The sequence below is a fragment of the Zootoca vivipara genome, chromosome 1, assembly GCF_965207765.1.
Source record: "Zootoca vivipara chromosome 1, rZooViv2.hap1.1, whole genome shotgun sequence".
In the NCBI taxonomy this organism is placed as follows: Eukaryota; Metazoa; Chordata; class Lepidosauria; order Squamata; family Lacertidae; genus Zootoca; species Zootoca vivipara.
In genome coordinates, this window is record NC_142582.1 from 104,314,381 (window position 1) to 104,341,431 (window position 27,051).

At 46.2% G+C, this 27,051-nt stretch overlaps 1 protein-coding gene and 1 long non-coding RNA gene across 2 annotated transcripts; one reads left to right on the forward strand and one right to left on the reverse strand.

The window, feature by feature from the left end:
- Window positions 1-1,309: 1,309 nt before the first annotated feature.
- LOC118081979 (acetyl-coenzyme A synthetase 2-like, mitochondrial) lies at window positions 1,310-26,752 on the forward strand. Its single transcript, XM_035108663.3, has 14 exons — window positions 1,310-1,981; window positions 3,923-4,019; window positions 4,903-5,102; window positions 5,946-6,121; window positions 7,813-7,965; window positions 17,073-17,220; window positions 18,547-18,684; window positions 19,182-19,274; window positions 20,006-20,118; window positions 20,904-21,030; window positions 21,976-22,103; window positions 22,917-22,980; window positions 24,617-24,738; window positions 26,265-26,752. Exons 1-14 carry the CDS (start codon window positions 1,678-1,680, stop codon window positions 26,439-26,441), a joined length of 2,040 nt encoding a protein of 679 aa, XP_034964554.2. The 5' UTR covers window positions 1,310-1,677; the 3' UTR covers window positions 26,442-26,752.
- On the reverse strand, window positions 19,509-20,746 carry LOC148687696 (uncharacterized). Its single transcript, XR_015950573.1, has 3 exons — window positions 20,622-20,746; window positions 20,380-20,542; window positions 19,509-20,103 (listed from the first exon to the last, which is right to left on the reverse strand). It is a non-coding gene; the product is annotated as an uncharacterized LOC148687696 (long non-coding RNA).
- Window positions 26,753-27,051: the final 299 nt, after the last annotated feature.

The window sequence follows — 27,051 nt, forward strand, 5'->3', positions numbered from 1 at the left end:
AGATCAAGAACACAAAAATTCAATAAAAATAATGTGATTAAAAATAAAGGCAATACATCAGTGTACAGCACAATCCTATACGTGACTATTCAGAAGAAAGCACTATTGAATTCAGAGGGACTTATTTGTCCTGTATAAGTGAGCAGAGAAGACTGCAGCAGAAATAATGGAAAAAACAGAAAGAGGTGGCCTCTGCGGGAGGATTACGCTTTGCAAAACCACATATTGGGGTAGCCCATATGTGTCACTATTTATTTATTTAACAGGGAGGTGTAGGGCAACATAAAAAGCCTTTAAAAACAATAGAGAACAATCATTAGAATTGTTTTTAAGAGGCTTTCAAATATTGCTCATTCTTGTCAAAATTTGTCATTCTATACAAGTGCCATTCGAAACAACATGCCACACAAAGTTGCATGTCACACAAAGTTGTATGCCCTCCTGGAAAATAACTCTAATATGCCTGCAGAATAACTCTAAAATTATCAGCAGTTTACTACAGGATATGGAGAAAGCAGAATGGGGCAAAAAAAAAAAGCACATGAGAAAAAAAAGAGTATGCACATCTGATTTAAGCGCAACCGCACATGCGCGCATCACGGCAACCTGGAAATGGCAGGGAAAGGGGGCATAATGGGGTGGAGGTGGAACGGGTGCAGGGTCCAGGAACATAACCTGAGTGTAAATCGGTTGTTGCCTGTACATGAGGAAAAAGAAGAAGCCTGTAGCAAAGATACAAATATAACTGCTGGAATGGCAACAGTTAAGAGTGGTGACTTTCATACTTTCTAGAGCCAGGGAACCCTTTTCTACATCTGGCAAGGAATCCCTGCCCATCTTCTGTGGATCTCCTGCACAAGGGATCGTAGGAACTGTCGTAGGTCACATGATTGTTCATATCGGAGCAGTGGGCCTGTTCACTGTTGTGCCACTTGCCCCAGAAAGAACATCCAACACATTGCAGGGGATGTTCGGTGGTTGTAGGCAAACTATCATTCAGGGAAACATGCCTGCTGTTATTGGTCTTGTCACTGAGAAAACTGTGACAAATTTCCAATAAACCCCTGGATTTCCTGGAAGAACACAGCACAAAAGCTATTGCAGCAGAGGAACTACATCTGCCGGTGTCTTTAATGTTTGTGCTGGAAAAGCAAGTGCAGGAGTGTAAGGAATATACTGGGCTAGGGGCCTCCTCTTTCTTTTATCATGAACTGGCACACTGCAATCTACATGTTACATACCCCAGTGCATGCTGTATTTCACAAGCAGATTATCCACACACACACACCCATGACCCCGTATCTATTGCAGAGTACAGTACCGTAGTTGGAGATTCAGATTAGCATGAGGGTTATTCCAGTTGGACATTCCTAAAGCCCACCCCCTACTCCTCCCTTAAAAGAGATTGAATTTCCTTTGCATATTTTTCTTTGGAAGAGGAGCAGTAGATGTGTGGTTGGTTGGTTCTTTTTCAGGAAGAGAGCGGAGCACTCTGTTGAGCTCTCTTTCTCAATGTGGATTTACAGTTTGGTGGTCGAAGAGGAGCGAATGAGCCTACATCTCTCGGTGGCAGGGGGTGAAAGACGCCACATTTTTCCAAACTAGGATTTATGCTTAGAGAAGAAGAAGCTTGCCTTGGCTTAGGGGCAGGGGCAGTTTCTCTTGCACCCCAGGATCATGGCCTGGCTGTTTGCTAGAAATTGTTTCGCAGAAATTGCCCCAGGAGGCAAATTGTCCTCTTACAAATTCAGAGCATGGAGCAAAGGGGCTCTCACTGCATACATGCCGGAGGCCACCTCTTTTCCTGGACCAAGGGACCACCACGGGTTGTACCAGGTGTCTGTGGAACAAACAGATGCATTCTGGGGAGCACTAGGTAGAAGCCGGCTTCTGTGGATCAATCCTTTTCATTCTGTCAGTAACTGTAACCTGCAGCAGGGCCACCTGTCCTGGTTCCTTGGAGGGCAGCTGAATGTAGCAGGTAAGGAGAAAACCTGCTGTTCTCCCCCCCCCTGCCTGTAGGGGGGAAAATTCTAACTTCCATAGACTTGATCCTTTTTCATTATCCAGTATAAACATTCCGTTCAAGGTGGCAAAACACTCGAAGGAAGCTGGTGGGGCCGGGGGCATTGCATGGAGCTGTGATGTGCGTTCGAATCCCTCCTCAACCGTGAAGCTCACGTTGGGTAGCCATGGACTAGCTACCATTTATCAGACTGGCTTACCCCGCAGGGTTGCCGTGAGAAGAAAATGGGAGAAGCTACCCATGCTGTCCTGGCCTCTTTGGGGAAAGAATAGGATAAAAATAAATGTGGCAATAATAATATGATGTACAGAAAAACAATGGCAGGCCTTAAGGTGAGATTCATTGCCTTGTTGCTTTGTGCCAGATCTGGGAATTATTTTATTTCTTATAGATTAGATCATAATCTACTGACTTTGGGATAAAAGTTCTGTCCAAAACTTCTTGCAGTGTGCCTGGTTTTTGCACCCTGCAAGTTTAACATGCTGGGGTTTGAACTTCCACATTCCGGTCACACCAAATTTGACTCCAGGGGGGCTCAGACTGACTAGAAGAGAACCACAATATAATCAAATAATGAGTGGAAGCAGCATGCAAACATGTGGAACACACTGTGCGAAATGTGTGGTGGGAAATATCTGGCTTCCCAAAGTGCACTAATGGATAAAATTGTTTATTTGTTCAAGTATGTGCCTCTTCTTTTGCCTATTGATATACACCAAATATTTTCCATTTTAGCGTTCAAAGATTTAGGGTGCAACCATTGGCCACATCTTTGATTAAGAATTCTTCTGGGACAAGATATTGCCGCCGCCATCTTTCTGTTCCTTTGAGTTGCCACACAATCTATTATTTATTTATTTCATTAAATTTATATTCCGCTTAATTGTTTTTTTTAAAGAATAAAACCCTCAAAGCAGCTTACAAAAAGAGTCTAGCCTGGTCCCATATCAAGTACCCAGGTGCGATTCTATATCCTGACTGACAATCGTCTCCCACGTCCTAGTCCAACACTCTAAACATTATACCACACTGGCTCTGTTGAAGGGTAGAATATATATGTTTAAAATAACTAAGAAAAAGGAGGTTGTAAAGTGGCAGAAATGGAGACTTGGTGAGCAGTGACCCACACCACGATTAACATAAACTGTGGAACGCTATCTATGATTTGCTGAGCGCCAAAGTGTCTCACGTTGTACCAAATAGCTGATTATTCAGCTGTGTTCATTGTCTTAATAACTGCTATAGAGAGACTGGGGATTAAGAAATGAATCCAAGTGTCTAGTAAACAGAAACATATTTGAAATGTAATGGCCTGGTGGCACTGAACCTTACTTTCCACTACAATTTCAGATGGGCAAAATGAGCAACTAATGTAGTATGAGTTGTGAAACGAAATAATACAAGCTGTACAGCTAATCTATTACAGGATGTACAATCTACAAAGCTTGTGCAACTGATGTGTTTTGGGCTGTGCAAATAATTAACTTGGGATGTACAGCTTTGACTTCTGCATATTGATAATAGGTTGTGCAATTGACCTTAGGCAGCGTAGTTGACAGCAGGCAAGTGCTACCTGCACAATCTACTGTACAAATTGTTACAAATCAGCTGCAAAATTATCACTCAGCAATCTGATGGTGGCCAGTCTGTTCTTGTACATTTATGCGAATACTTAATATTGATAATTCCAGTACTTTTAGGTGTTAATAATATTTATTATGCTTTTGTGTATGAAGGAAACCACTCAGAGTGCCTGGGGCAATAATGACACTATTATTATTATTATTATTATTATTATTATTATTATTATTATTATTATTTACTATCCAATTTCTCCATAACATTGGATAAACTGCAGGCACCTGAGCATGCCATAATGAGCATCTTCTCTTTTAGTCAACTGTTTGGATAGGCATGTCCACAAAGCCCCCAATAAAGTTGCCCTGATCTGGGAGAAAGATGAGCCTGGGCAAGAGGAACGGATTACATACAGGTAATTGCTTGCCTTTTTGCGCACCCAGGCGGGGGGTGGGGTGGGTGGAGCTGCATTTAAAAACTATTCGGTTTTCTAATATGTGTGGACATCATTCACCTGGAGAAAATGCCACAATGCAGTCAGTTCATAGTTCCCATTCCAAACCGTTAAGCTCAGCCTGCAAGTTGCAATGCTGTTCTGTGTCTTAATAAAGGTAAAGGGACCCCTGACCATTAGGTCCAGTCGTGACCGACTCTGGGGTTGTGCGCTCATCTCGCATTATTGGCCGAGGGAGCCGGAGTACAGCTTCCAGGTCATGTGGCCAGCATGACAAAGCCACTTCTGGCAAACCAGAGCAGCACACGGAAACGCCGTTTACCTTCCCGCTGTAGCGGTTCCTATTTATCTACTTGCATTTTGACATGCTTTCGAACTGCTAGGTTGGCAGGAGCTGGGACCAAGCAACGGGAGCTCACCCCGTCACAGGGATTCGAACCGCCGACCTTCAGATCAGCAAGCCCTAGGCTCTGTGGTTTAACCCACAGCGCCACCCGCGTCCCCTTCTGTGTCTTAATATCAGACCTCAAATTTCAGTATATAAAGAGATGGGCAACCTGTGGCCCTCCAGATGTTGCTGGACTCCAGCTGCCATCAGAGCAGGGCTACTCCTGTTTTATACCAAGAAGAAAAAATTTCCTCTAGCCCAGTATGGCATTAGCCTTCCAGATCTTTCTTATTCCTCTTACTTTTGATGGAAGATACAAGGGAGTCAGTGCTAAAGGTCATCAATGGGGTGCTCTATAGTTATTGTCCTTAACATGATTCAGAAGAGACTGGTGGGTTTGTTTTTGTGTTTTTTTTAAAGAGGGTATCTAAACAGCCAGGTGTTTTCTTTGGACAGAGAATTGCTAGAGATGACATGCCGCCTTGGGAACACCTTGAAGCGACATGGTGTGAAGAAAGGTGACCGAGTCACCATTTACATGCCCCCGTGTCCGATGGCTGTGGCAAGTATGTTAGCCTGTGCCCGAATTGGAGCAATACACACAGTGGTATTTGCTGGATTCAGTTCCGTTGCATTGGCTGACAGGATCCATGATGGTAAGAGTCTCCCTCGCTGAGGACTGTACATGTCCTTTTCTTCATTTTTCTTTTACTATATGTACAGCCTCAGGGACCAACTGAGCATGCAGAAATAGTGATTTATACGCAAATATTTATGCCGTAAATGTTCTCCTACCAAAAGTCCTTATTTATTAGAGTGGTGCATCCTCCAGTCTTGATGGAAAAAAAAGTATGGTAACGGGTGTCTTAAAAAAATAAATAATCATTTTAATCATGACACTCTTTCCCTCCCTTCTCCTGCATTGGAATCTCCCAACCCAAGCCTGATCCCAACAGCACTGCAGAGCTCATGGCAGGCTGTGGAATTATTTTATAACAAAGCACATTTGTGAAGAAATCCCTACCTGCATCAGGAAGGGATTTTCTAGAAGAAGGAATTCACCCCCTGTATATGAAGTGCTTGAGCTGGGGGGAAAGGGTTAAAAAAAGGGTAAAGGACCCCTGGACAATTAAGTCCAATCAAAGGCAACTATGGGGTTGTGGTGCTTATCTTACTTTCATTCTGGGTCATGTGACCAGCAGGGTTAAACCACTTCTGGCGCAATGACGGAAACTAGAGTCCATGTAAACGCCATTTACCTTCCTGCCGCAGTGGTACCTATTTATCTCCTTGCACTGGCATGCTTTCGAACTGCTAGATTGGCAGGAACTGGGACAGAGCAACAGGAGCTCACCCCGTCGCAGGGATTCGAACTGCCAACCTTCTGATTGGCAAGCCCAAGAGGCTCCGTGGTTTATACCACAGCGCTACCCGTGTCCCATGCAGGGGGAAAGGGTACAGTATGTTGCATCTGTATTGTTTTCTTTCACCTTCTCCAGCTCAGTCTGAAACTGTGATCACAGTCAACCAAGGCTTGCGAGGGGGCAAGTTGGTTGAGCTAAAGCAGACAGTGGACCAGGCTGTCGAATTGTGTCCAAATGTGAAGCGTGTTTTTGTTTCAAGGAGGACTGATAAGAAGGTGCCCATGTCAGGCCTGGATCTACTGCTGGAGGAGGTGAGAACCAATACCCCACTCATAGGCTGTATTTGAACAACATTGTTGGCTCCATAAGCCATAGTTTATGTATGCCATGGCATAAGCCATACATAAGCACTCGGGCCACGTGCTCCTCTCATGCCTCTCTTCTTCTTCTCCTCCCTCCCGCCAGCACATAACAGCATGGTGGGAGTGGCCATTCGCAGTGCTCACCTGCAATTTCATACATTCGTTTATTTAAAATGTTTTAATGCTGCCCTGAAAATATTCTCAACCTTCTCAAAGCAGTTTACAAAAAAATAAAATAAAAAGTAAGGTATATTTCTAAGATTCAATTAGCTGAAACATCAACATTAAAATGAAATACATATTAGGATATCAGTAACAGTGAAAACTAAAACGGTAGAATATGTAATAGAAAACCAGACTGAAATATTTAAGGCCCATTTAAGTATAGTAAGGAAGGGAGCCCGGTAAACCTGCTATGGAAGAGCATTCTGTGAGGATGGGACCAGCACACAAAAGGCCCTGCCTCTCATGAGCTCATATATCTTACTGGCAGACATGTGAGCAGGGGCTCCATGACTGATGGTTCCTACATATAATACATTTCTAAAGCTGCTGTCAAACATCTGGGGGGGGGACCCACTATTTAAGCCTTTTCATATCCATTACTGAGATGTTATTGAGGAAGAGGAAGAGGAATCTGTAGGAATCTGCATTAGGATAATCAACTTTTTTTTAAAAAAGGGTGCCAATAGCAGCTTCACCCTTTGGAGTGAGATTTTAGCAATAGGGGAGGGGTATTTAATCCTGCTTGCACAGTTACCTGATTAAAATTCCCCGCCCCCCCCAAGAGAAGCTCCATTTGTTTTTTCAGAAATAGAACAATAAGGTAGAAATTGTGTGGTAGTGTCAAACTAGACAAGATGCTAAATACAGTATGTAAGTTGCAATAACATCTGCTTTCAAAAAGCATATTGAAATATACTCGGAGTCGAGAGTGAATTTCATGCTCTTTATTCAGCTCGTAGTCATCAAGGAGAAGAAGAGAAGAATGCCCTTTTCCCCAAACCATCTGCTTATATACATTATTTACACAATGGGCTTTGCGTGATTGGCTACTTCAGGGCTACACCTGTGGGCCAATCAGTTTGTGGGTTGACTTCTGCCAGCAGCCTGATTGGCTGATCCTGCAGGCCAATCAGGTTGCGGATTCACTTCCACCTGGAGTTGGATTGGGTGGCTCCTGCGGACCAATCAGACTGCTGATTCTGGATCCTATTGTTCTATGATTCAGCTCAGTACATAACACATATAGAAGACATGGGGTCTATTTTCATCATTTTTATGGGGATGCGCCATAGCTTAGTGGCAGAGCATCCGGCCAGTTAGTGTGTAGACAATGGCCCAATGGTCTGACTACATGAGGCAGCTTCCTATGTTCCTACCCATATCAGTAGGAGCGATGGAGGCTATACTTGTGGAGCTAATATACTGTCAAGCTTCTTTCTTCATTCATGAGAATTTGAGATGTGCTTAAAAAAACCCCAGAAAGCTTGGGGCAGTGGGGATGTGTGTGTGGAAAAGGTGGGCCCAGTCCCACTAAACTTCCTTATTAATTTGGCCCTTGGCGCAGGGGGAAGTGAAGGAGGCCTGGGGGCTGTGAAGAGAGCCTACTGAGAGAGCTTCTCTGCTTCCTGTGACAGGAGATGATGAAGGAGGACGTGACCTGTGAGCCTGCTGCCTTGGAGAGTGAAGATTTGCTGTTCCTTCTCTACACTTCAGGAAGTACTGGGAAACCCAAAGGACTGGTCCACACCCAGGCAGGTTATTTGCTGTACGCTGCCGTCACGCACAAGGTAAGTACGCACAAATGTACAGGGCAGAGAGATCCCGCAACTTCACAGAGGACAATTAAACCCTGCTAACCTGCCATGTCAGATTTCATTCAATGCATCTGCTACCAGAGAGCCGTGCAGGAGCTGCCGGCTATAATTTACTCCTCACTAAGGGAGGTTCTGGGCTGGTCACAGGCTCGTCAGCAACTAAGGTGACAGCAGACCCAAAGCCAGGCACAGCGAGCAGCCTTAATTAAAACTGGTGTCTCACCACAATGAAAGCTGTGTAGACGCTTTGGGGGATGTGTTTATTTGGCTTACAGAGCTCAAACCAATTTCGGTACAGATGCAGGCTGGGAAAGAGCTATGCTTAAAAGGCTTCTTGGATGATGAAAGTCTTCAGTAGGTGCCAAAAAGGCAACAGACATTACCTGTCTAATGTTGAAGGGGATGGATTTCCAAAGGGTAGGTGCCATAACACTAAAGACTCCGTTCTTATATGGTGTGGTGTGGACCTCCTAAGAAGTTGGTATATAGGCAGCCCTCACAATGATTGACTCAGGTATATAAGGATTGAGGCAACATTTCATGTATCTGTATAGGACTTTATACACCTTGAGCTTACAGTAGCCCGGTCAGCCAATGCATTTATTTCAGGCATCCCCAAACTTCGGCCCTCCAGATGTTTTGGACTACAATTCCCACCTTCCCCAACCACTGGTCCTGTTAGCTAGGGATCGTGGGAGTTGTAGGCCAAAACATCTGGAGGGCCGCAGTTTGGGGACGCCTGATTTATTTCAACAGTAGGGTAACGTGTTGGTGATATCCTGCCCAAAGAGCAGTTAAGCTCTTGCATTTTCCACCAGCTACAGCTTCTGGACCAACCTCAAGGGAGAGCCCCACAAGGAGTGCATTGCAGTAATCCTGCCTGGAGATTACCAATGTCAGTGGTCAGGATTTCATGGTCCAGAAACAGCCATATCTGTTTTACCAGTGAAAGCTGGTAAAAGGCACTCCTAGCCACTGAGGTCACCTGGGCCTCCAGGGACAAAGATGGAGTCAGGAGCATCCTCAGGCTACAAATGTGCTCTTTCAGGGGCAGTACAACCCCACCTAAAGCAAACAATTGAACAATTATCCAGATTGTAGAGTTACCCTTTCTAGGGAAAATCTAGTAAGTTTTTATAAAGGTTGCCAATGACTTGTTTGCAATTAGAATCATAGCATCATAGAATTGCAGAGTTGGAAGGGACCCCAAGGATCATCTAGTCCAACTACCAGCAATGCAGGAATATGCAGCTGTCCAATTTGGGGATCAAACCTGCAACCTTGGCATTATCAGCACCACACTCTAAACAACGGCCTGTTTGCAGTATTAAGCCCCCATTACAGATGCACTCTAAATCCCACTGCAATGGGAGCCTACTGTCAGGTCAGTGTTAGAGAATTGCAAAAGTATAGACCAGACCTAGACATCTCTATCAAAAGTCATTCTCACTGTATTCAGTGGGGCCTATTCCAAAGTAAGTGTGCATAGGAGTCTAGCCTTTCTCTGGAAGCCTGATCCCAGGTTTACAGATTAATATAACCGATAATGGGATTTAATTCTGAGTAAATATGGTCAGTTCAGATTAAGAATCAAGTGAATTCATCATCAGAAGTTACATTTTCCCACTTCTAGCGGCAATTCTTTGGCACAGGACATAGGAGAAGGCATCTGTGCAATATGTCACTTTGAGGCTACTCTGTGATTTGTTTTATCCATCTCCTAATGTATTATTTTTAAAAGGAAATGCAGACATTAGCGGCTATAAATTTGATTTCAGGAGCTGTGCTGGGGAAGAAATACTTAACCCTTTTTTCATAGGCTACTATTGCAAAGAAGTTGGGATGCGGGTGGCGCTGTAGGTTAAACCACAGAGCCTAGGGCTTGCTGATCAGAAGCTTGGCAGTTCGAATCCCTGTCACGGGGTGAGCTCCCATTGCTCGGTCCCAGTTCCTGCCAACCTAGCCGTTCAAAAGCACATCAAAGTGCAAGTAGATAAATAGGTACAGCGGGAAGGTAAACGGTGTTTCCGTGTGCTGCTCTTGTTTGCCAGAAGCGGCTTTGTCATGCTGGCCACATGACCCGGAAGCTGTATGCCGGATCCCTCAGCCAATAAAGCGAGATGAGCGCTGCAACCCCAGAGTCGGTCACGACTGGACCTAATGGTCAGGGGTCCCTTTACCTTTTATTGCAAAGAAAATCCCCCCTCCCCAGCTGCTTCTGCACTGGCAGGTTCTCATAAATCAGAGGGGAATAGTTTTGCTCAGAAAAATGGCTCACAGGGAAAGGATTAAGCATTCATCCAGTGTTCAAATGTGTGGTGCCCAAACCTACATTTTCCTGGAAAGGAAAAACAAAAAAAGGTGGAATATTGGTCACAGAGCTTCCAAATGCCTTTGAAAACCACAAGATCGGATTGCAGTGGATTTCTGCTTCTTTCTCGGTGGTGTCTTCATAATGAAGCAACCCAGAGAATGGCACGTTTTCATTGCAAACATGCTGACCCACACTCCTCAAATCTGCTCTTTTGGAATCCTCATCTGTCACCAGGAGGATGACATTGCTACAGCAACCCCAAAACAATAAGCTCAGAGAGTGGGGAGGGGAGAGGGCACAGGGTATTGTTTTGCATAACAGCTGCAGAAACAACAGCCAAAAAACAAACAAAAAAAAACCCAGAGAGGATGCATTTGATAATGATCTGGTTTAAAAGAAGGCAGGAAGTGAAACAACAAGAAATGGACCCAGTAAAAATAAGTTTTGCCAAGTGGATCATCAGCCATGCAGCCCAGTTGTTGCTGAATATGCTATAGCTCTATTTTGCTCCAGGGCAGTATTAAAAAGTCAGCCACATTTATAGCCAGGGGACTGAGCAACAGAAATTGCAACAAGCTCTGAAATGATGATTGTTGGTTACAGCAAACCTCCCTTGCCAAGGAACAATCCGGAATGTGACGTTAAGGTTGCAGTCACCTTTATAGAGGCCCCATGCAAATGGCCTCATGAGCCAGTTTGGGACCTATGTCAGGCCTAATTAGGCTCGAAGACAGTGTTGTCCAACCCTGCTGTTGATAGAGCCAGTTTGCTGTGGTTACACAGTTTTATGACCACTGCTCCTTAGAAGTTGACTGTATACATTTCTGAGTTGAACACTGAAGAAGACCACGTCGAAACAGTGTCATTATCCAGATCACGGTCTTATTATTTGCTATGATTTGCATCGACAGATATCGCTAAGCTATTCAAATGATTATATCACTGGATGAATTTCATTTTGATACTATATGGGCTGTACTCTTGAATATCGCTTTGCTGCAACTTATAAAGATATACACAAAGATATAGATTTATGCCCTTATTATTTATCGTTCTTCGGTCTACGTGTTGCCGCTGTTGTCTTTAGTCTGCAGTTTGCAACACAGGGGTTAGTTGATTTAGACTGCAGGCACCCTATATATAGAAATGAGCAAACCAGTGATATTTTAGGGAGCAGGCTAGCAGGCGGGGCCCATGACTTACATCAAAGGAACCTAGAAAACACAAAACACTGTTGCTGTATGTAGGTTTTATTTTATTTGCTTTTATCTTATATTTTGGAAATGTACATCTAGTTGTTTTTTCTTTATTTTTGGGGGGAGCCCCCAAGAAAGTGAGGCCCTAAGCTTGTTTAGCTTATACGTAAATCCGGCACTGGGTCGGATCATTTTAAAGCAGTGAGGGTGTTACAACTCTGGATAAAACAAGCATGGCCAGCAGGCTATGCCACTTTTACCACTACTGAGATTGATCATTGCTATGAACACCACTGCACCCAAACATTTGGTCTTTCCATTTTGTTGTTCCATGACATTGTTTCCCATTGGACTTGTTCACACAATGCTTTTTAAATAGAAGTATCTGTCTCTTGACACCGTATTAGAAAAGTTTGTTTTACTCTAAACATGTCTGGCCAGAGATATTAAAGGGAAGAAAAACAGGAAGTATGAATGTTGGCAAGTTTTCCAGCACGAAAACAGTACCCCGGTGTTATGTACTGAGCTGAATCCTAGAACAATAGGATTCAGAATCAGCGGGAGCTACCCAATCCAACTCCAGGTGGAAGTGAATCCGCAACCTGATTGGTCTGCTGGAGCAGCCAATCAGGCGGCTGGCAGAAGTGAATCTGCTACCTGATTGGCCTGTAGGAGCAGCCAATCAGGCTGCAGGCAGAAGTCAATCCATAATATAATTGGCCCACAGGTGTAGCCCTGAAGTAGCCAATCACGCAAGGCCCATTGTGTAAATAATGTATATAAGCAGATGGTTTGGGGAAAAGAGCCATTCGTCTTCTCTTCTCCTCCTTGATGACTATGAGCTGAATAAAGAGCATGAAATTCACTCTTGACTCCGAGTATATTTCACTGGCGACGAAGGTGGGATTCTGCTGAGCTGACCGCCACCACGCACTGCACCGCAGCACCGCCACCTGCTGCACCGCTGCATCGCACCGTGCATCCAGGCTTCAGCTCCAGGACCCAAGGAACCCAGAATGGCAACCGACAGCAGCTTCTCGCCATTCAAACCAGCATCAGGAGACTGGGAAGGGTACGCCGCCCGTTTCAACTTCCTCCTGCAAGCGAAAGAAGTCACCAACGATGCCATGAAGAGGGCGACATTCTTCAGCGTCTGTGGAGAGGAGACGTTTGAAATCGCCCGGGCTCTCCTTGCACCTAGAGATGTTGCTACCGTCTCTTACAAAACAATAATGGAACGGCTGAAGGAGCACTTCTCACCACAGCCCTCGGTGGTAGCTTGCCGAAATGCCTTCTACGCAAAGCGGCAAGCCCCGGGGGAAACCATAACTGGGTTTGTGACCTCCCTCCGCCAAGCCGCCCGGTTATGCAACTTCTCAGAATTGGAGAACATGCTTCGTGACCGCCTCGTCGGTGGCCTGAGGGACGAGATGTTGCAACGACGCCTCTACGCCAAAAAAGACCTCACGTTCCAGATTGCTCTGGAGGAAGCCCTGGCAACCGAAGCCGCCGAGAGGTCAACGCAAGAGGCACGACCGGCCCCGCCATCCCAACCGAGGGTCTACCACGAAGACCTCACCGACGAATCCGAATCTGACAGGGAGGAAGTACACCGAGTACAGCGGCGCACTCAAGCAGCACACACACCACAGCAGCCTCGACGAGAAGGAGGGAACTGTGCAAGCTGCGGGGAGAACCACGAGAGGAGGACCTGTCGTTTCCGCAACGCAGAGTGCAGGCAGTGCAGAAAATTGGGACACATCGCCCGGGTGTGTCGGGCTCGACTCACCCGTCGACAAGCATCAGATGACCGACCCAGGAGCCCCAGGTCACACGGCACCATGCACCAAGGCAACTCGACGGAGATCACGGACTACCAGGTATTCCAGTTGCCCCATCCCAGCACAGAGAAAATTTATATAGAGGTACAGATAGAGGGAGCCCCATGCCGCATGGAGCTGGACACGGGTTCAACTCTATCCATAATCTCGGCCCGAACATTAAGGGAACTGTGCCCTAATGGGGGTCCCAAACTAAGGCCGGCCCCATTCACCCTCCGGGACTTCCAGAAACGTAAGGTCCCTACTATGGGGGTGGGGACCTTCAGGGTGCAATATCGAGGGCGAAAGCAACAATTGGACTTGCTGGTAGTTAAGGGCCCCTACGTTAGCTTACTGGGACTGGCATGGTTTGGACCTCTGGGGCTAGCCGTTACCGGGGTGAACCGCACTAGCTTACAAGTGGACGTGGACGCCATATGCAAAGAGTTTCCAGGGGTTTTCGATGGGGCATTGGGACGATATACAGGACCCCCCATTGCCCTACAGCTGGACCCCGCTGTACGACCCATCAGGCACAAGGCCCGCCGGGTCCCGTTCGCCCTGAAACCCCGCATAGACGAGGAATTGGACCGGCTCGTGGAGCAAGGAGTGCTGGAGCCGGTGCCCAACGCCCCCTGGGAAACTCCAATTGTCACACCCGTCAAGCCTAACGGTTCGGTCCGCATCTGTGCAGACTACAAATGCACCATAAACAAGGCTCTCACGGCCCATGCATACCCAGTGCCAGTGGTCAGCCATGTCCTCGCCACCCTGGCTGGGTCAAAAATCTTTGGCAAACTGGACTTGGCCCAAGCGTATCAACAGTTGCCTGTGGACGAAGCCACAGCAGAGGCTCAGACGATTGTGACGCACAGAGGGGCATTCAGAGTTAAGCGGCTGCAATTTGGCGTTAGCGTGGCACCAGGCATATTCCAGAATCTAATGGACTCTCTCCTTAAAGGGATTCCTGGCGTCACCCCCTTCTTCGATGATGTACTGATCGCCGGGCCCACACCAGAGGAATTTGAGGACCGCCTCCGCTCCGTCCTGCACCGTTTCCAGACGGCGGGCCTCAAGGTGAAGCGGGAAAAGTGTTTACTGGGAGTGCCGCAGGTGGACTTTCTGGGATTTAAGGTGGACGCAGAAGGGGTCCATCCAACCGGTGACAAGGTACGGGCCATCTGTGAGGCCCCAGCGCCCAAGAGCAAGCCCGAACTTCAGTCATTCTTGGGACTATTGAACTTTTACCATGCCTTCCTTCCCCATAAGGCAGCGGTAGCGGAGCCCCTACACAGACTCCTAGATAAAAGGGCCCCTTGGGCGTGGGGCCAGCGACAAAGGGCCGCATTCCAGGCAGTCAAGGACTTGCTCGTCTCGAACTCGGTCTTAGCACACTTCGACGAGAGGCTGCCAGTGGTGCTGGCATGCGACGCCTCTCCCTATGGCATCGGCGCTGTCCTGGGACACCAACTCCCGGATGGAAGAGAGGTGCCGGTGGCATACTTCTCCCAGACGCTTGCTGCAGCCGAACGAAACTACTCACAGATTGACAAGGAGGGTCTGGCAATCGTGAAGGGCGTAAAAAAATTCCATGATTTCTTGTACGGGCGGCCCTTTACCATAGTGACTGACCACAAGCCGTTGCTTGGCCTGTTTGCCCCTGAGAAGCAGACCCCCCAAGTGTTGTCTCCACGTGTCCTCAGGTGGTCAATTTTCCTTGCCGGCTACCAGTATGCACTAATCCACCGCCCTGGGAAGGCGATGGGCCACGCAGACGCCCTCAGCAGGCTACCACTACCAGAAACAGGCCCCGACCCAGCGCCTGCGCAAGAGGTTATGACCCTGGAGCTGCTTCCCGACCGACCCATTCAGGCACAAGAAGTTGCGCACCATTCCACAAAAGATAGGGTCATCTCCCGGGTCCTGGACTGGGTGTGGCGAGGATGGCCCAGCAGCAGCCCCGGGCCAGAATTCGCTGGCTACACAAACCGCAAACATGAACTGTCGGCCCACAAGGGGTGCCTGTTATGGGGAAGCAGGGTTGTTGTTCCCCAGCCCCTCCGCAAAAGGGTCCTCACAGCCCTACACGAGACACACCCAGGGGTAGTGAGGATGAAGGCCCTTGCCAGGAGTTATGTGTGGTGGCCGGGGATTGACAGAGAGATAGAGGCCTGGGTCCAACACTGCCAGACCTGCCAAGAATCCCGCCCGGATCCCCCAAGGGCCCCAGTCCAGCCCTGGGAGTCCGCCCGACATCCATGGTCACGCTTGCACGTGGACTTCGCTGGCCCCTTCCAGGGAAAAACATTCTTCATAGTGGTGGATTCCTACACCAAATGGCTGGAGGTCGCACTGGTACCATCCACTTCTACGGCGGCAGCCATCCGGGTACTACGTAAGCTGTTTGCGACCCACGGGCTCCCTGACACCCTCGTCTCGGACAATGGAACCGCATTCACGTCAGAGGAGTTCCAGACCTTCACAGCGCAGAACGCCATCCGCCACATCCGCTCAGCACCATTCCACCCTGCCACCAATGGCCAAGCGGAGCGCATGGTGCGGACCACCAAGGACAGCCTCCGCCGCATGACACAAGGGGACTGGGAATACCGCCTTGCCGCATTTCTTCTAGCACAGCACAGCACCCCAAGCACAACGACGGGCCGGAGCCCAGCTGAATTACTAATGGGCCGGCGCCTTGCAACTAGACTGGACCGACTTCACCCCGACAGAGCTCAGGATGAGGTAGTGGTGGGGAAAGGCAGGAACCCCCGGACATTTGTGGCCCAGGACCCAGTGTATGCAAAGAATTTTGGGGCAGGCCCAGCATGGGTACCCGCCACAGTCACCAAGGTGACCGGTCCCGTGTCGTACGAGGTACTAACGGAAGGGGGGCAATGTTGGCGCCGCCACTGCGACCAGCTACGACGACGATTCCCAGGAGGAACCCGGGAGGAGAGCGGGACAGAGGGGTCCCAAGGGGACAGCAGGGCAGTGAGGCCTGTAGAGCGAGAGGGGTGGGCAGGGGAAGCAGAAGCAGTAGGCACAGAGGGGCGCCCCGAGGCTGGAAGGACACCGGAACCAGAGCTACAACCTAGTGGTTCAGTGGCGCCAGACCAGACAGCCCTGGCACAGCCAGCAGCCTCGGAACACGAGCCAGAACCAGAACCCCTGACCAAGGAACACCCCAGGCCACAACGCACACGGAGGCGGCCAGCAGACCTTGGGGACTACGAATGCAACTTCCCGGGCAGGACTGGAACTTAGAGGGGAGGGGTGTTATGTACTGAGCTGAATCCTAGAACAATAGGATTCAGAATCAGCGGGAGCTACCCAATCCAACTCCAGGTGGAAGTGAATCCGCAACCTGATTGGTCTGCTGGAGCAGCCAATCAGGCGGCTGGCAGAAGTGAATCTGCTACCTGATTGGCCTGTAGGAGCAGCCAATCAGGCTGCAGGCAGAAGTCAATCCATAATATAATTGGCCCACAGGTGTAGCCCTGAAGTAGCCAATCACGCAAGGCCCATTGTGTAAATAATGTATATAAGCAGATGGTTTGGGGAAAAGAGCCATTCGTCTTCTCTTCTCCTCCTTGATGACTATGAGCTGAATAAAGAGCATGAAATTCACTCTTGACTCCGAGTATATTTCACCCAACTATAGATAACTTCTACCCAATAGATGTTATGTAAACTTGCTGGGTGGAGAGGAAGTTGTTCTCATTTCTTACATCGCTTGCTTTCCTGCAGTATGTGTTTGACTACCATGATGGAGATGTCTTTGGCTGCATGGCAGACATTGGCTGGATCACAGGGCACAGCTATGTGGTATATGGCCCTTTGTGCAACGGAGGAACTACAGTCCTTTTTGAGAGCACTCCAGTGTACCCTAATCCAGGTAAAAAACTAAACTAAACAGTAGGCACAATTAATGCCTATGGACAAGGCTGTTAATGTATGGAAGGGATGGCCAGCTGTTGCCTTAAAGTGAAGTTGCCTTTGTAAAACCCCACTTCTTAGCTCTACCCTTGGCAATAAATACATTAATCAAGGTGTTGTGAATTTTTTTGCTCCGTTTCATTCGTGAGAAAAAGGAGTCATGAGTCACTCTGCATACATATACTACCAAAGGTTGCATCCTAGCTTCCTTCCCTCACCAACCTTGCTTGCCCTCCTTGCCCTGCCAAGCCTCACCCCGTTGCCAACACTTCCCCCACCCTTTACATTTGGACAATCTGCTCCCTTTACAACAACACTCCAAAAAAGCCCTCTGTGGCTCACCTGGGCCACTTGCCTGGGCAATCCACCTGCATCTCTGTCCTCCTGTTCCCTCTTCTTCACCAGATTCCTCCTTGCCTCTGCCTCACCTGAGTAGCCTGTGTCAGCATCCAAAGGGGGTCAAGAGGCCAGCTGGCTAGCCCCCAGCTGGATCATGCCCTTCCAGCCAACATGCTGGACGATTCCCCCGATCTCTGGTGCGATGTAAACCAGCGACCCAGACTTCAAAAATCTGAATACACTATATTAGCAGAGTGCGCTGTGCGAACAGAAGCGGCGTGAGGAAGCTTGTGAAAGCACAATAACAAGCAGATTTATTAAGCATTAATCAGGACAAAGAAAACATGTCTCTCCTTCGTCTCCTCAGAGAGAGTCACGAAAGCAAAAGCTATACACAACGGAAGTTCCCAGCAATCTGTGCTGGTATGTAAACAGACATGTGACACGCAACAGTTCCATGTCTGCACTAAAGGTGGAATGGAATTTCCCAACAGCCTGTCTGCTCACTTGCCCATGTGTCCCCAAACCATGGGAGTGGTCAATTTTTAAATTAAATGAATAAAAGCTTCTGTGGTATTTTTTTTAGGAATTATTTTTAGGTGGGTCACAGTGAACAGTTGGAGCTGTCAGTAAAACAAAAACTGAACAATTTATTTATTTTAATTAATGGAGGGGCATGGAGGACCAAAAAAGCCATTTGGTATCACAGTGAGGGACTTAGATAGGGAGAACTAGATAGTGGGGGCTGCATGCAGCCCAAGGATCATGGATTAAATAAAGAAGAGGTTGTCAAGTTAAAGGGAGGCCAATTGGCCCATTTAGAATGATGCTCGTTCATGTCAAGTTTGGCTTCATGTGCTTGAAAAATACAACAAAGCATAGCTAATTCAAACACAGGGGATAACGATGACTTCCTGAGGTAACTGGTTTCATATTTTTATTTCAGGACGTTATTGGGAAACTGTGGAGAGGTTAAAGATAAATCAGTTCTATGGAGCCCCTACAGCTATTCGCCTACTGCTTAGATACGGGGATGATTGGGTAAAGAAATATGACAGATCTTCGCTCAAAACCCTTGGATCAGGTAGCTATTGCACTGGATCTTTGCACTCCTATTCATGGCAAAGCCACATAAAAGAATAACCGAGTTTACAAATTTGGTCCAATATTTCGCAGGAGGTGGATTGATGGAATCTGTGGTGTCATCAGGTCAGGACTTTGGGGCAGAAGTCCAAGGCAGACTTGAGTAGGAGGGCCCCCAAACACGTCGGAGCTGGCTTATCACACTTTGAAGTACCTGCAGTAATCCACATGGCCATCAAAAGAGCTCCTCACCCAAGACTCTTCAAGGCCAGAGCCTAAAATTACACAACAGCTCCGCTGGGTGGAATGTGGAAATGATCAGACAGATCCAAATATATTTATATACTACTGCTGCTTCACAGAGAATATATAAGGGAATGCAAAAAGGGCTGGCTGACAAGAGATTTAATTTATTCCATTGGACAGGGTGTTGTGAGGTCTAAAGCTTGCAGGCGCTTCTTTCTTACAAGCTGTTTGTTTCTTTTCTTCCTCTTGCAGTGGGAGAACCTATCAACACAGAAGCATGGGAGTGGTACTTCAAAGTGGTTGGAGATGGACGGTGCCCTGTGGTTGATACCTGGTGGCAGACAGGTAGGAAGACTATCATTTTACACAACTTGTTAAGTAGGATCTGAAGAGAACCCATGCAGTTTCAGTTATTTGCACAAAAGGATGCATTCAATCAATCAATAAACTTGTCCCAGTAAAAGAAGAATGGATACAAAAACTTATGGAATATGCAGAAATAGCAAAACTTACTGGAAAAATACAAAATCAAGATAGCAAACATGTTTTAAAAGGATGGAAATGGTTTATTGAATATTTACAAATTGTAAACAGATATGAACAGTGGCAGGATTGTTGTACAGTAATAGCCTGCAGTTTCATAGGAGTATATATTTAAAGTAGATGAATAAATGAACAAATTAAGTTAATTTGGATATGCAGAAAATATTAAAAATAAATTTAAGGAACTGCAGAAAGAGGGGGAAGGAAGTCAAGTTTCAAAATGTTAAAATGACTGTAAAATTATTGAAATGTATAAACCTGAAAATCATTCATTCATTCATTCATAATGAATGAATGAATGAATGAATGAATAAATAAATAAATAAAATGAATGAAAGAAACTTGTCTTCTCTCCATGCTCCTTATGAAGACCAGTGGCTCAGGCCTTTCTTGACATTCTTAACACAGGAAAAGCATATTTGCCTTTTACATACAAAGAACTGGAGATCATACAAAGTAGAAATGTTTTCTTGTTAGCATTCTCTTGCTGACCAGATTTCAAGGGTGTTGAAGTTTTGTTTTGTTTTGTTTAGAAACAGGAGGCATCTGTATTACTCCTCGACCTTCAAATCCAGGTGATGAGATCCTTCCAGCCATGGCCATGAGACCATTCTTTGGCATCAAACCTTCCCTTTTGGATGACAAAGTAAATTTTAATCCTGTCTGTCTATCTATCTATCTATCTATCTATCTATCTATCTATCTATCTATCATCTATCTATCTATCTATCTATCTATCTATCATCCACTTTTATATAAATTCTCAATCATGTAAACAGCAGTCGATATTAAAAACTAACACACACACATTAGCAAGAATCTCAGTCTAATGTGGCTTGTAGGTCAAGATTTTTGGAAGGATCACGCAGAATTTGAGATCAGGAATCTACCGTCAAGCTTTTCTTACCTACAGATTTTCCTCCTTTGAGAGATGCTCTGCACAATCTCTCCTCCCGATTTCTTGCATCCTTTTGGGGATTTAGGATGGGCTACTCTCTGATCATTTATGCCAAGGCAGTTTCTGTATTATTTGTTACAATCATGGCCACTGAATAGAAGCTAGGGTTGAACTGAAGAGGAAACACATGTGGCTAATTTGAATCAATGAACTAGCAAAGGCCCAATAATTTTAAAATATTAGAGAATTACCATGGAATAAGCGAAATTGATAACTAGGCTCCAGTGCCAAAGAAGATTCACACTCTGCAACGAGAAAACCCAAATCTTGTTATAAGAAGTATATTTTTGTGGAGGTGTCTCTAGATGTTTTGTCCACAGACATAGAGGTTTGCTTTTAAAACAAAACCCCTGGAATGCTGAATTACAAGCTACTTCCTTGGTTGCACAGCATGAGCTAGATGTGCAGAATACATCACATTGTAATTAATTAATTCATTTTTTTAAGAGAACCCCATATTTCTTGTTTTTAAGGGGAAAGTCTTAACACAGAATGATGTCTCTGGAGCTCTTTGCATTTCTCAGGCATGGCCAGGCATTGCCAGGACCATTTTCAATGACCACCAGAGGTTCGTGGAGACCTACCTGACGCCTTACCCAGGTACAGAATTGTAGAGAGGGAAAGAGGAAAGCAGAGCAGTGAAGGGTTATTGCCACGGGTTAAAAGAAGGGATTCATTAGATTTAGAGCATATGTATTCAAGAGGTTTGTGGAACCAGAGAAAGCTGGTCTCAGGGGGACTCCCTACAGGGACCCTCCCCCAGTCATCCTGACCAGCACTTCGCCCAGCGACAGCGCGAGCAGCGGGTCAGGAGGAGGGAATGAGGAATGGAGAGGGGGCTCCAAGACATGTCAGAGCCTCGGCACCAACCCAGCTGGCCAGAGGAGGAAGGACAGCGCAGCGAGGTGTTGGAGCCTCTGCAATGCTCCAGCCAAAGGACGGGAGAAGGCACGCAGCCCCTTCCGGCGCCCACGTAAGGTCATGCACCCAAACGTAGGGCAAGGGGGCGGCGTTTTGGGGTTCCCAGACTATTATGCTGGTGCAAGAGCAGACAAGCGCCATTGCCGGGTTCTGAATCAGACTAGGCAGTCATGTTTTCTGATGTCTCTGCACTGTAAATAATATGCACAATAAAGCTCTTAAAGACAGAGCAGCCTGGAGCGTCCTTACTTGAGAGTAGCCGCAACAATCCCCTGACAGCTGGGGTACAACTTCTTAGTCAAACTAAGGACACGGCACCATTCACCCAAACAGCAATTGCCTGAACAAGTTTTTAGAAGTGAATAGCAGGTACTTGGGGCCTGATCTGGATCCTGGCAGGGGTAGAGGGCCTCTCGCTGTCCCCTTGTGAAAGCGATTAGAGAACACACTGAACATGTACCTCTAGCTGCACATTGCAATAGAAGCTCTGTCATGAAGAACAAGCTGTCTTTCCGTGAAGCTTCTCTCCCCATGGAAGAACCCCAGGATCCCCCAAGCTACTTTAAAATCTATTGCCTTCAGCACGTTAGAAGTGAAAATGTTGTCTTGTTTTAATCCTCCTAGGATATTTTTTCACTGGGGATGGAGCGTATCGGACAAGCAAGGGATACTACCAGTTGACAGGCCGCCTGGATGATGTCATCAACATCAGTGGTCACAGGCTGGGCACGGCTGAGATAGAAGACGTTGTGGTAAGAAATTGTGTCACGTCTATAGAGTTTTCAAGGTCTCGCAGTTGTCACAGTTGTCTCTGCCATGTCTTAGCAGCAGCCTAAGGAAATGGGCATGTGCTATGAGCCGGCACCTGCCACTAGCTGCTGCAGGACTGACACATGCAAGTCGTATGATGACTTGCCAATCCTTTTACTTCGCCAGTACTCCTCCAGCACTGATTCTGAGCAAGGCAGGGAGGGGATGACAATAATTGAGAAGGCAAAACAAATTTGGTAACCAGAAGGATGTAAATGAATGTCTCCATTTTTATTTATTTGGTAAACTAAACAGCGAATCCCAGTTGCAGAATTTGTGATTTCTACTCACAGAATTCAGCAGGTGCTGGAATCTCAAATGGCTCAACTAATAATTTACTGAAGTCACCTCAGGGAGACTTTAGTGTTCTGCTAAAATGGGATTAGAAGAAAAGGTCCTGAACTACAAGACTTCAGAAGAGATGCCACAGCATTGTTAGTTACCAAAGTATACCCATGATTGCTTCTCTCGGACCACATTTATTTTCTGAAGATGTCATCTCACCCAGTACATCATTCCCTGGTAGCATTCTTTACTTGAGAGCATCTTCAGCTTAATATTCTTTCTGACTTACCCTATATTTTTGTCCTATAGCGTAAACATTCAGAGGTGGTACTTGGTCCCTTTTTACAACTGGTGTATCTTATCTGTATTAACAGTGATAAATAGTAAAGTGGGAACTGGGCTTATCACAGCCTTTTACCCTGTCAGGAGCCTTTAAGTGAATCTTACCTTCAGACCTGCCTGTGTTTCAGAATAAGCACGGGGCAGTGGCAGAATCAGCTGTGATTGGATTTCCTCACAAGATCAAAGGAGAAGGTGAGTAATTCAAGTCTAGCTGCTAATGCTTGCACCCCCTTGAGTGGATCTCCAGTGGGATTTTTCTTTGCACGTTTACTGCATTAATGGGAAGGGTAAACAGGAGCAACGAGAAGGATCTCACTCACAGCATCCACACGGGAACTTCTAATGGTAGCTGGAGTGAGTGCCTGCTTATATCTATTCCTGGGGTTCCAAGCCTGTGGGCACAGGGGGCCACCAGTGGTCTGTGAACATTCAAGCATTCCGTGGCATGGCTGTGGATTTGTGGTGGAAGATGGGCGACTACACACCATTGTATTAAAAATTCATACGGCTCTTGTTGCAATTTATATGGCCTTTTTTATTTCTTATACTGTATTTTACTGTACTGCAGCTTGAATTCTATTTGGAATTCAAGTTGCAAAACAAGACAACATATAATAAATAAAAGCAATTAAAAATCACACAGCTTCTAGCACCGCACGTTACAATGGCTGCAACAGGCAGGGGGAAAAAGGGGGGGGGAGTGATCTGCCAAAGCCCTACGTAATTTTCAAGTGGTCCATGGGGGGGGGAGTTTGGGAACCACTGATCCAGTTTATTCAAGCCTTGACAGGGAGAAGTGACAGAGGCCAGCTGTTGAAAAGACATGCTGTGGGCTAGGGAAGGATGGCGAGAACAGAGGAAAAGAATGTAGCCCAAAGTTCCCAGACTTTCACCTGCATATCCACAGAGGTCTATTTTATTATACGGAGCACATAAGACCGTCAAATTGATCTTGTAGCACAAGCCTAAACTTTTTTTTTACAGCACAAAATAATAAATAAAAATAAATAAGGAAGATAATTATACCCCACTCTTCTTTTTATTATTCATCTATGTATTTATTTATTTATTTTTATTATTACAAGCATCTGCCCTCTTGTGCACGATCAGCACACGTGCTCCTGCTAACATACATGCTCAAAACGGCACTGAAAGGGGGTGGAATGGGGCAGAGTAGGAATGAGGCAGCAATCTCTGCTTGCATGCGTCCTGGTGATGCACACAAGTGGCCTGGAACAGAAACCTTGCATAAGTGGGAATTCCCCTGTATTAACTTTATAAACTGCCCTTCATCTGAAGATCTCAGCGTGGTTCACAAGACAAAATGCAAATGCATCACTCACAGTGCATATATATATATATATATATATATATATATATATATATATATATATATAAATGTGTGTGTGTGTGTATTTTAAATCACATGAGACAAATCAACAAAAGAGACTGGGTCAGCAATTAAAAGTGTCACAAAACCAAATAAAAGGGTGCATGGGATTGCATATTGAAGCCTCCTTGCAGCATGCTTCTTACTTTGGCATGTAAGTAATTGCTGAAGCTCCCGGCCACGTGAATCCACATTGAAACTTCTCCCCCCGGAAATTGGAGTGTAGAGTTTATGACATTACCTTCACTACATGAGCAGCAGCTGCTTGGCAGGTGCCATGCCGCAAAAAGTAACACCCGAAGGGGCTCTTCGTTTCCATTTTACTGACACCAAGAGATGGCAGAGGGTTATGACAGGAGTAGAAGCGGCAGTCTGCTTTGGCAGGCACCTCTACGCTTGCTGATGGTGCATCCTGCTCCTGGCTTCCTCTTTCCACAGGTGCCTATGCATTCATTGTGCTGAAGGAGGTCTCTAATCTCTCTCAAGAGAGCCTGGCCTCTGAGCTTCGAGGGCTCATCTCAAAAGAAATTGCAAAGTATGCAGCACCGGAATATATTCAGGTAACAATCTGAGCTATTTTCCTCTTCTGCACATTTCCATCACTTTGTGCTACATAGTGCTGCATGTTCAGGGAGGGATTTAAGGTGATTATTCAATCAGCGCACACATTTCAGCTTCCCAGGAGGAACAACCCCCCACTTCTCAGCCCCCTGTGCAGTTATTGGGGCTGCCCCGACCACCCGAGCCAATTTGGGTGTGCATGTGCAGTGGGGAGGAGGGGGTGAGCCCTGTTGCACTAACAGAAGCCGTTGTGCAGGCTTCCACTAGCGGGACGAGTTAGTTGAATCCAGGTTGGGGCAGGATCTAAGGTAAAAAGCATACAAACTAGCTGTATAACCACTGCAGTAATATTTCTAAATTTTTTTAATGGGCTAAAGTATTCAGATCCTTCTATTCTCACTGTTGGTTTCCTTAGAACATTGTAGCACAGCAGCAATAACCATATTAAGGATCTTGTGGGTTCCAAGAGTGCCTTTAGGGTGCATCTGTTCCCTTCATTTGTTCATTTTATGAGAACAAATACATGTGTGTAGACTGCCTTGAGCACGTTTTACTACATATACTTGAATTTATATCACACCCTTCCTCTTAGGACCTTAGGGTGACATGGATATTTATTGAATTCTCTCTCCCCATCCCCTTTAATTCTCACAACCACCTTGTGCTATGTTTATGCTTGGAGATAGTGGCTGGCCAAGGATGGTTCATGGGTGAGTGGAGATTTGACTCTGGATCTTTCCAGTCTTAAGCCTGGCACTGCACTAGCCTGGGCTCACTCTGACACATAGCATGATAGCTTCTAAAAGCCTAATTTGCCTCAGTTCCAAATAGTCGTACAGTGGTCCCTCGACTTACGAACTTAATCCGTTCCGAATGCACATTCGTAGGTCGAAAAGCGGATTCCCATAGGAAAAAAAAATATTCAGAAAAATTTGTAAGTCGAGGAAACCGCATTTAAAACCGCCAACGGTTTCCGTTCAGATGTAGAAAAATTCGTAAGCATGCGGCCATTTGTCCCGTTCATAAGTCAAAAACTTCAGATGTCGAGTAATTCGTAAGTTGAGGGACCACTGTACCTTAGAAGTCAAACAGAATCCGTTCTGGAAGTCCGTTCGACTTCCAAAATGTTCGAAAACCGAACTGTGGCTTCTGATTGGCTGCAGGAAGCTCCTGCAGCCAATCAGAAGCCATGGAAGCCCCATCAGATGTAAACCAGAACAATCACTTCCGGGTTTGCAGCGTTTGGGAACCAAAACGTCCGAGTTCCAGGGCGTTGGGATCCAAGTTACGACTGTACTGCCTTCTATGAGCTGGCCAAATCGCTGGATTCCTTCCTAAGGGCAATGAGGGTTGAGGGATTTCCTTGAGGAACAATTCATAGTGGGAGGAGCATGGCTGCAGCAGAGTTCCAGACGCAATGTGTACGTGTGTGTGTGTGTGATATATGAGTATATTTCACTTTCTCAGGTTAATGTCAGCAATTTACACTTCCTAGCCTTGCTCTAACCCTCGTTTTCTGGTTCAGGTCACTCAACGTCTGCCCAAGACTCGCTCAGGGAAGATTATGAGGCGAGTTTTGAAGAAGATTGTAGAAAACAAAGCAGATGAGCTGGGAGATCTGACAACCTTGGATGATCATGAGGTGGTGAAAGACATCATTGAGGGACACAAGCAGATTCAGAAGCAACAGCAGGGGCGGTAGCTCAAATGCTCTCTCAAGAAGCCTCAGAAAGAGAATATTTTGCAAGCAGCAGCGATTCCACTGTGAATGAAATAATTCCAAAGCAGCCATCAGAAAAAACATCATTTTCCAAGACTGGGAAAGATTGTGCTGATTAAGGCTGGATACAAAGTCTCTTCCCTCCCTCCCTCAGACTCCCAGCTGTGTATGGGTTCCAAGGCTTATGTATTGTAGAAGAAAGTTGGGAATTTACTTTTTTTGCAGTGAAAGTCTGCAGTGAAGAATCTCCAAACTAAATAAACTTCAAGTTATAAAGAAAATTCACACTGGAACAGACCTGCAAGTCTACTTTACTCCAGATTCTGAGAGGGGGGAAACTCTCGGCTTTCGCCACTTGAAGCATTTATTGGGCAGGTAGTTAAAAGGAGAGGGGAGGAGGCAGTACGGATGTATGAATAGAGAAAAGTATACAGAATAATTGGATTCTGTGCAGAGTTAAACCACAGAGTCTAGGGCTTGCTGATCAGAAGGTTGGCAGTTCGAATCCCTGCAACGGGGTGAGCTCCTGTTGCTCGGTCCCAGCTCCTGCCAACCTAGCAGTTCGAAAGCACATCAAAGTGCAAGTAGATAA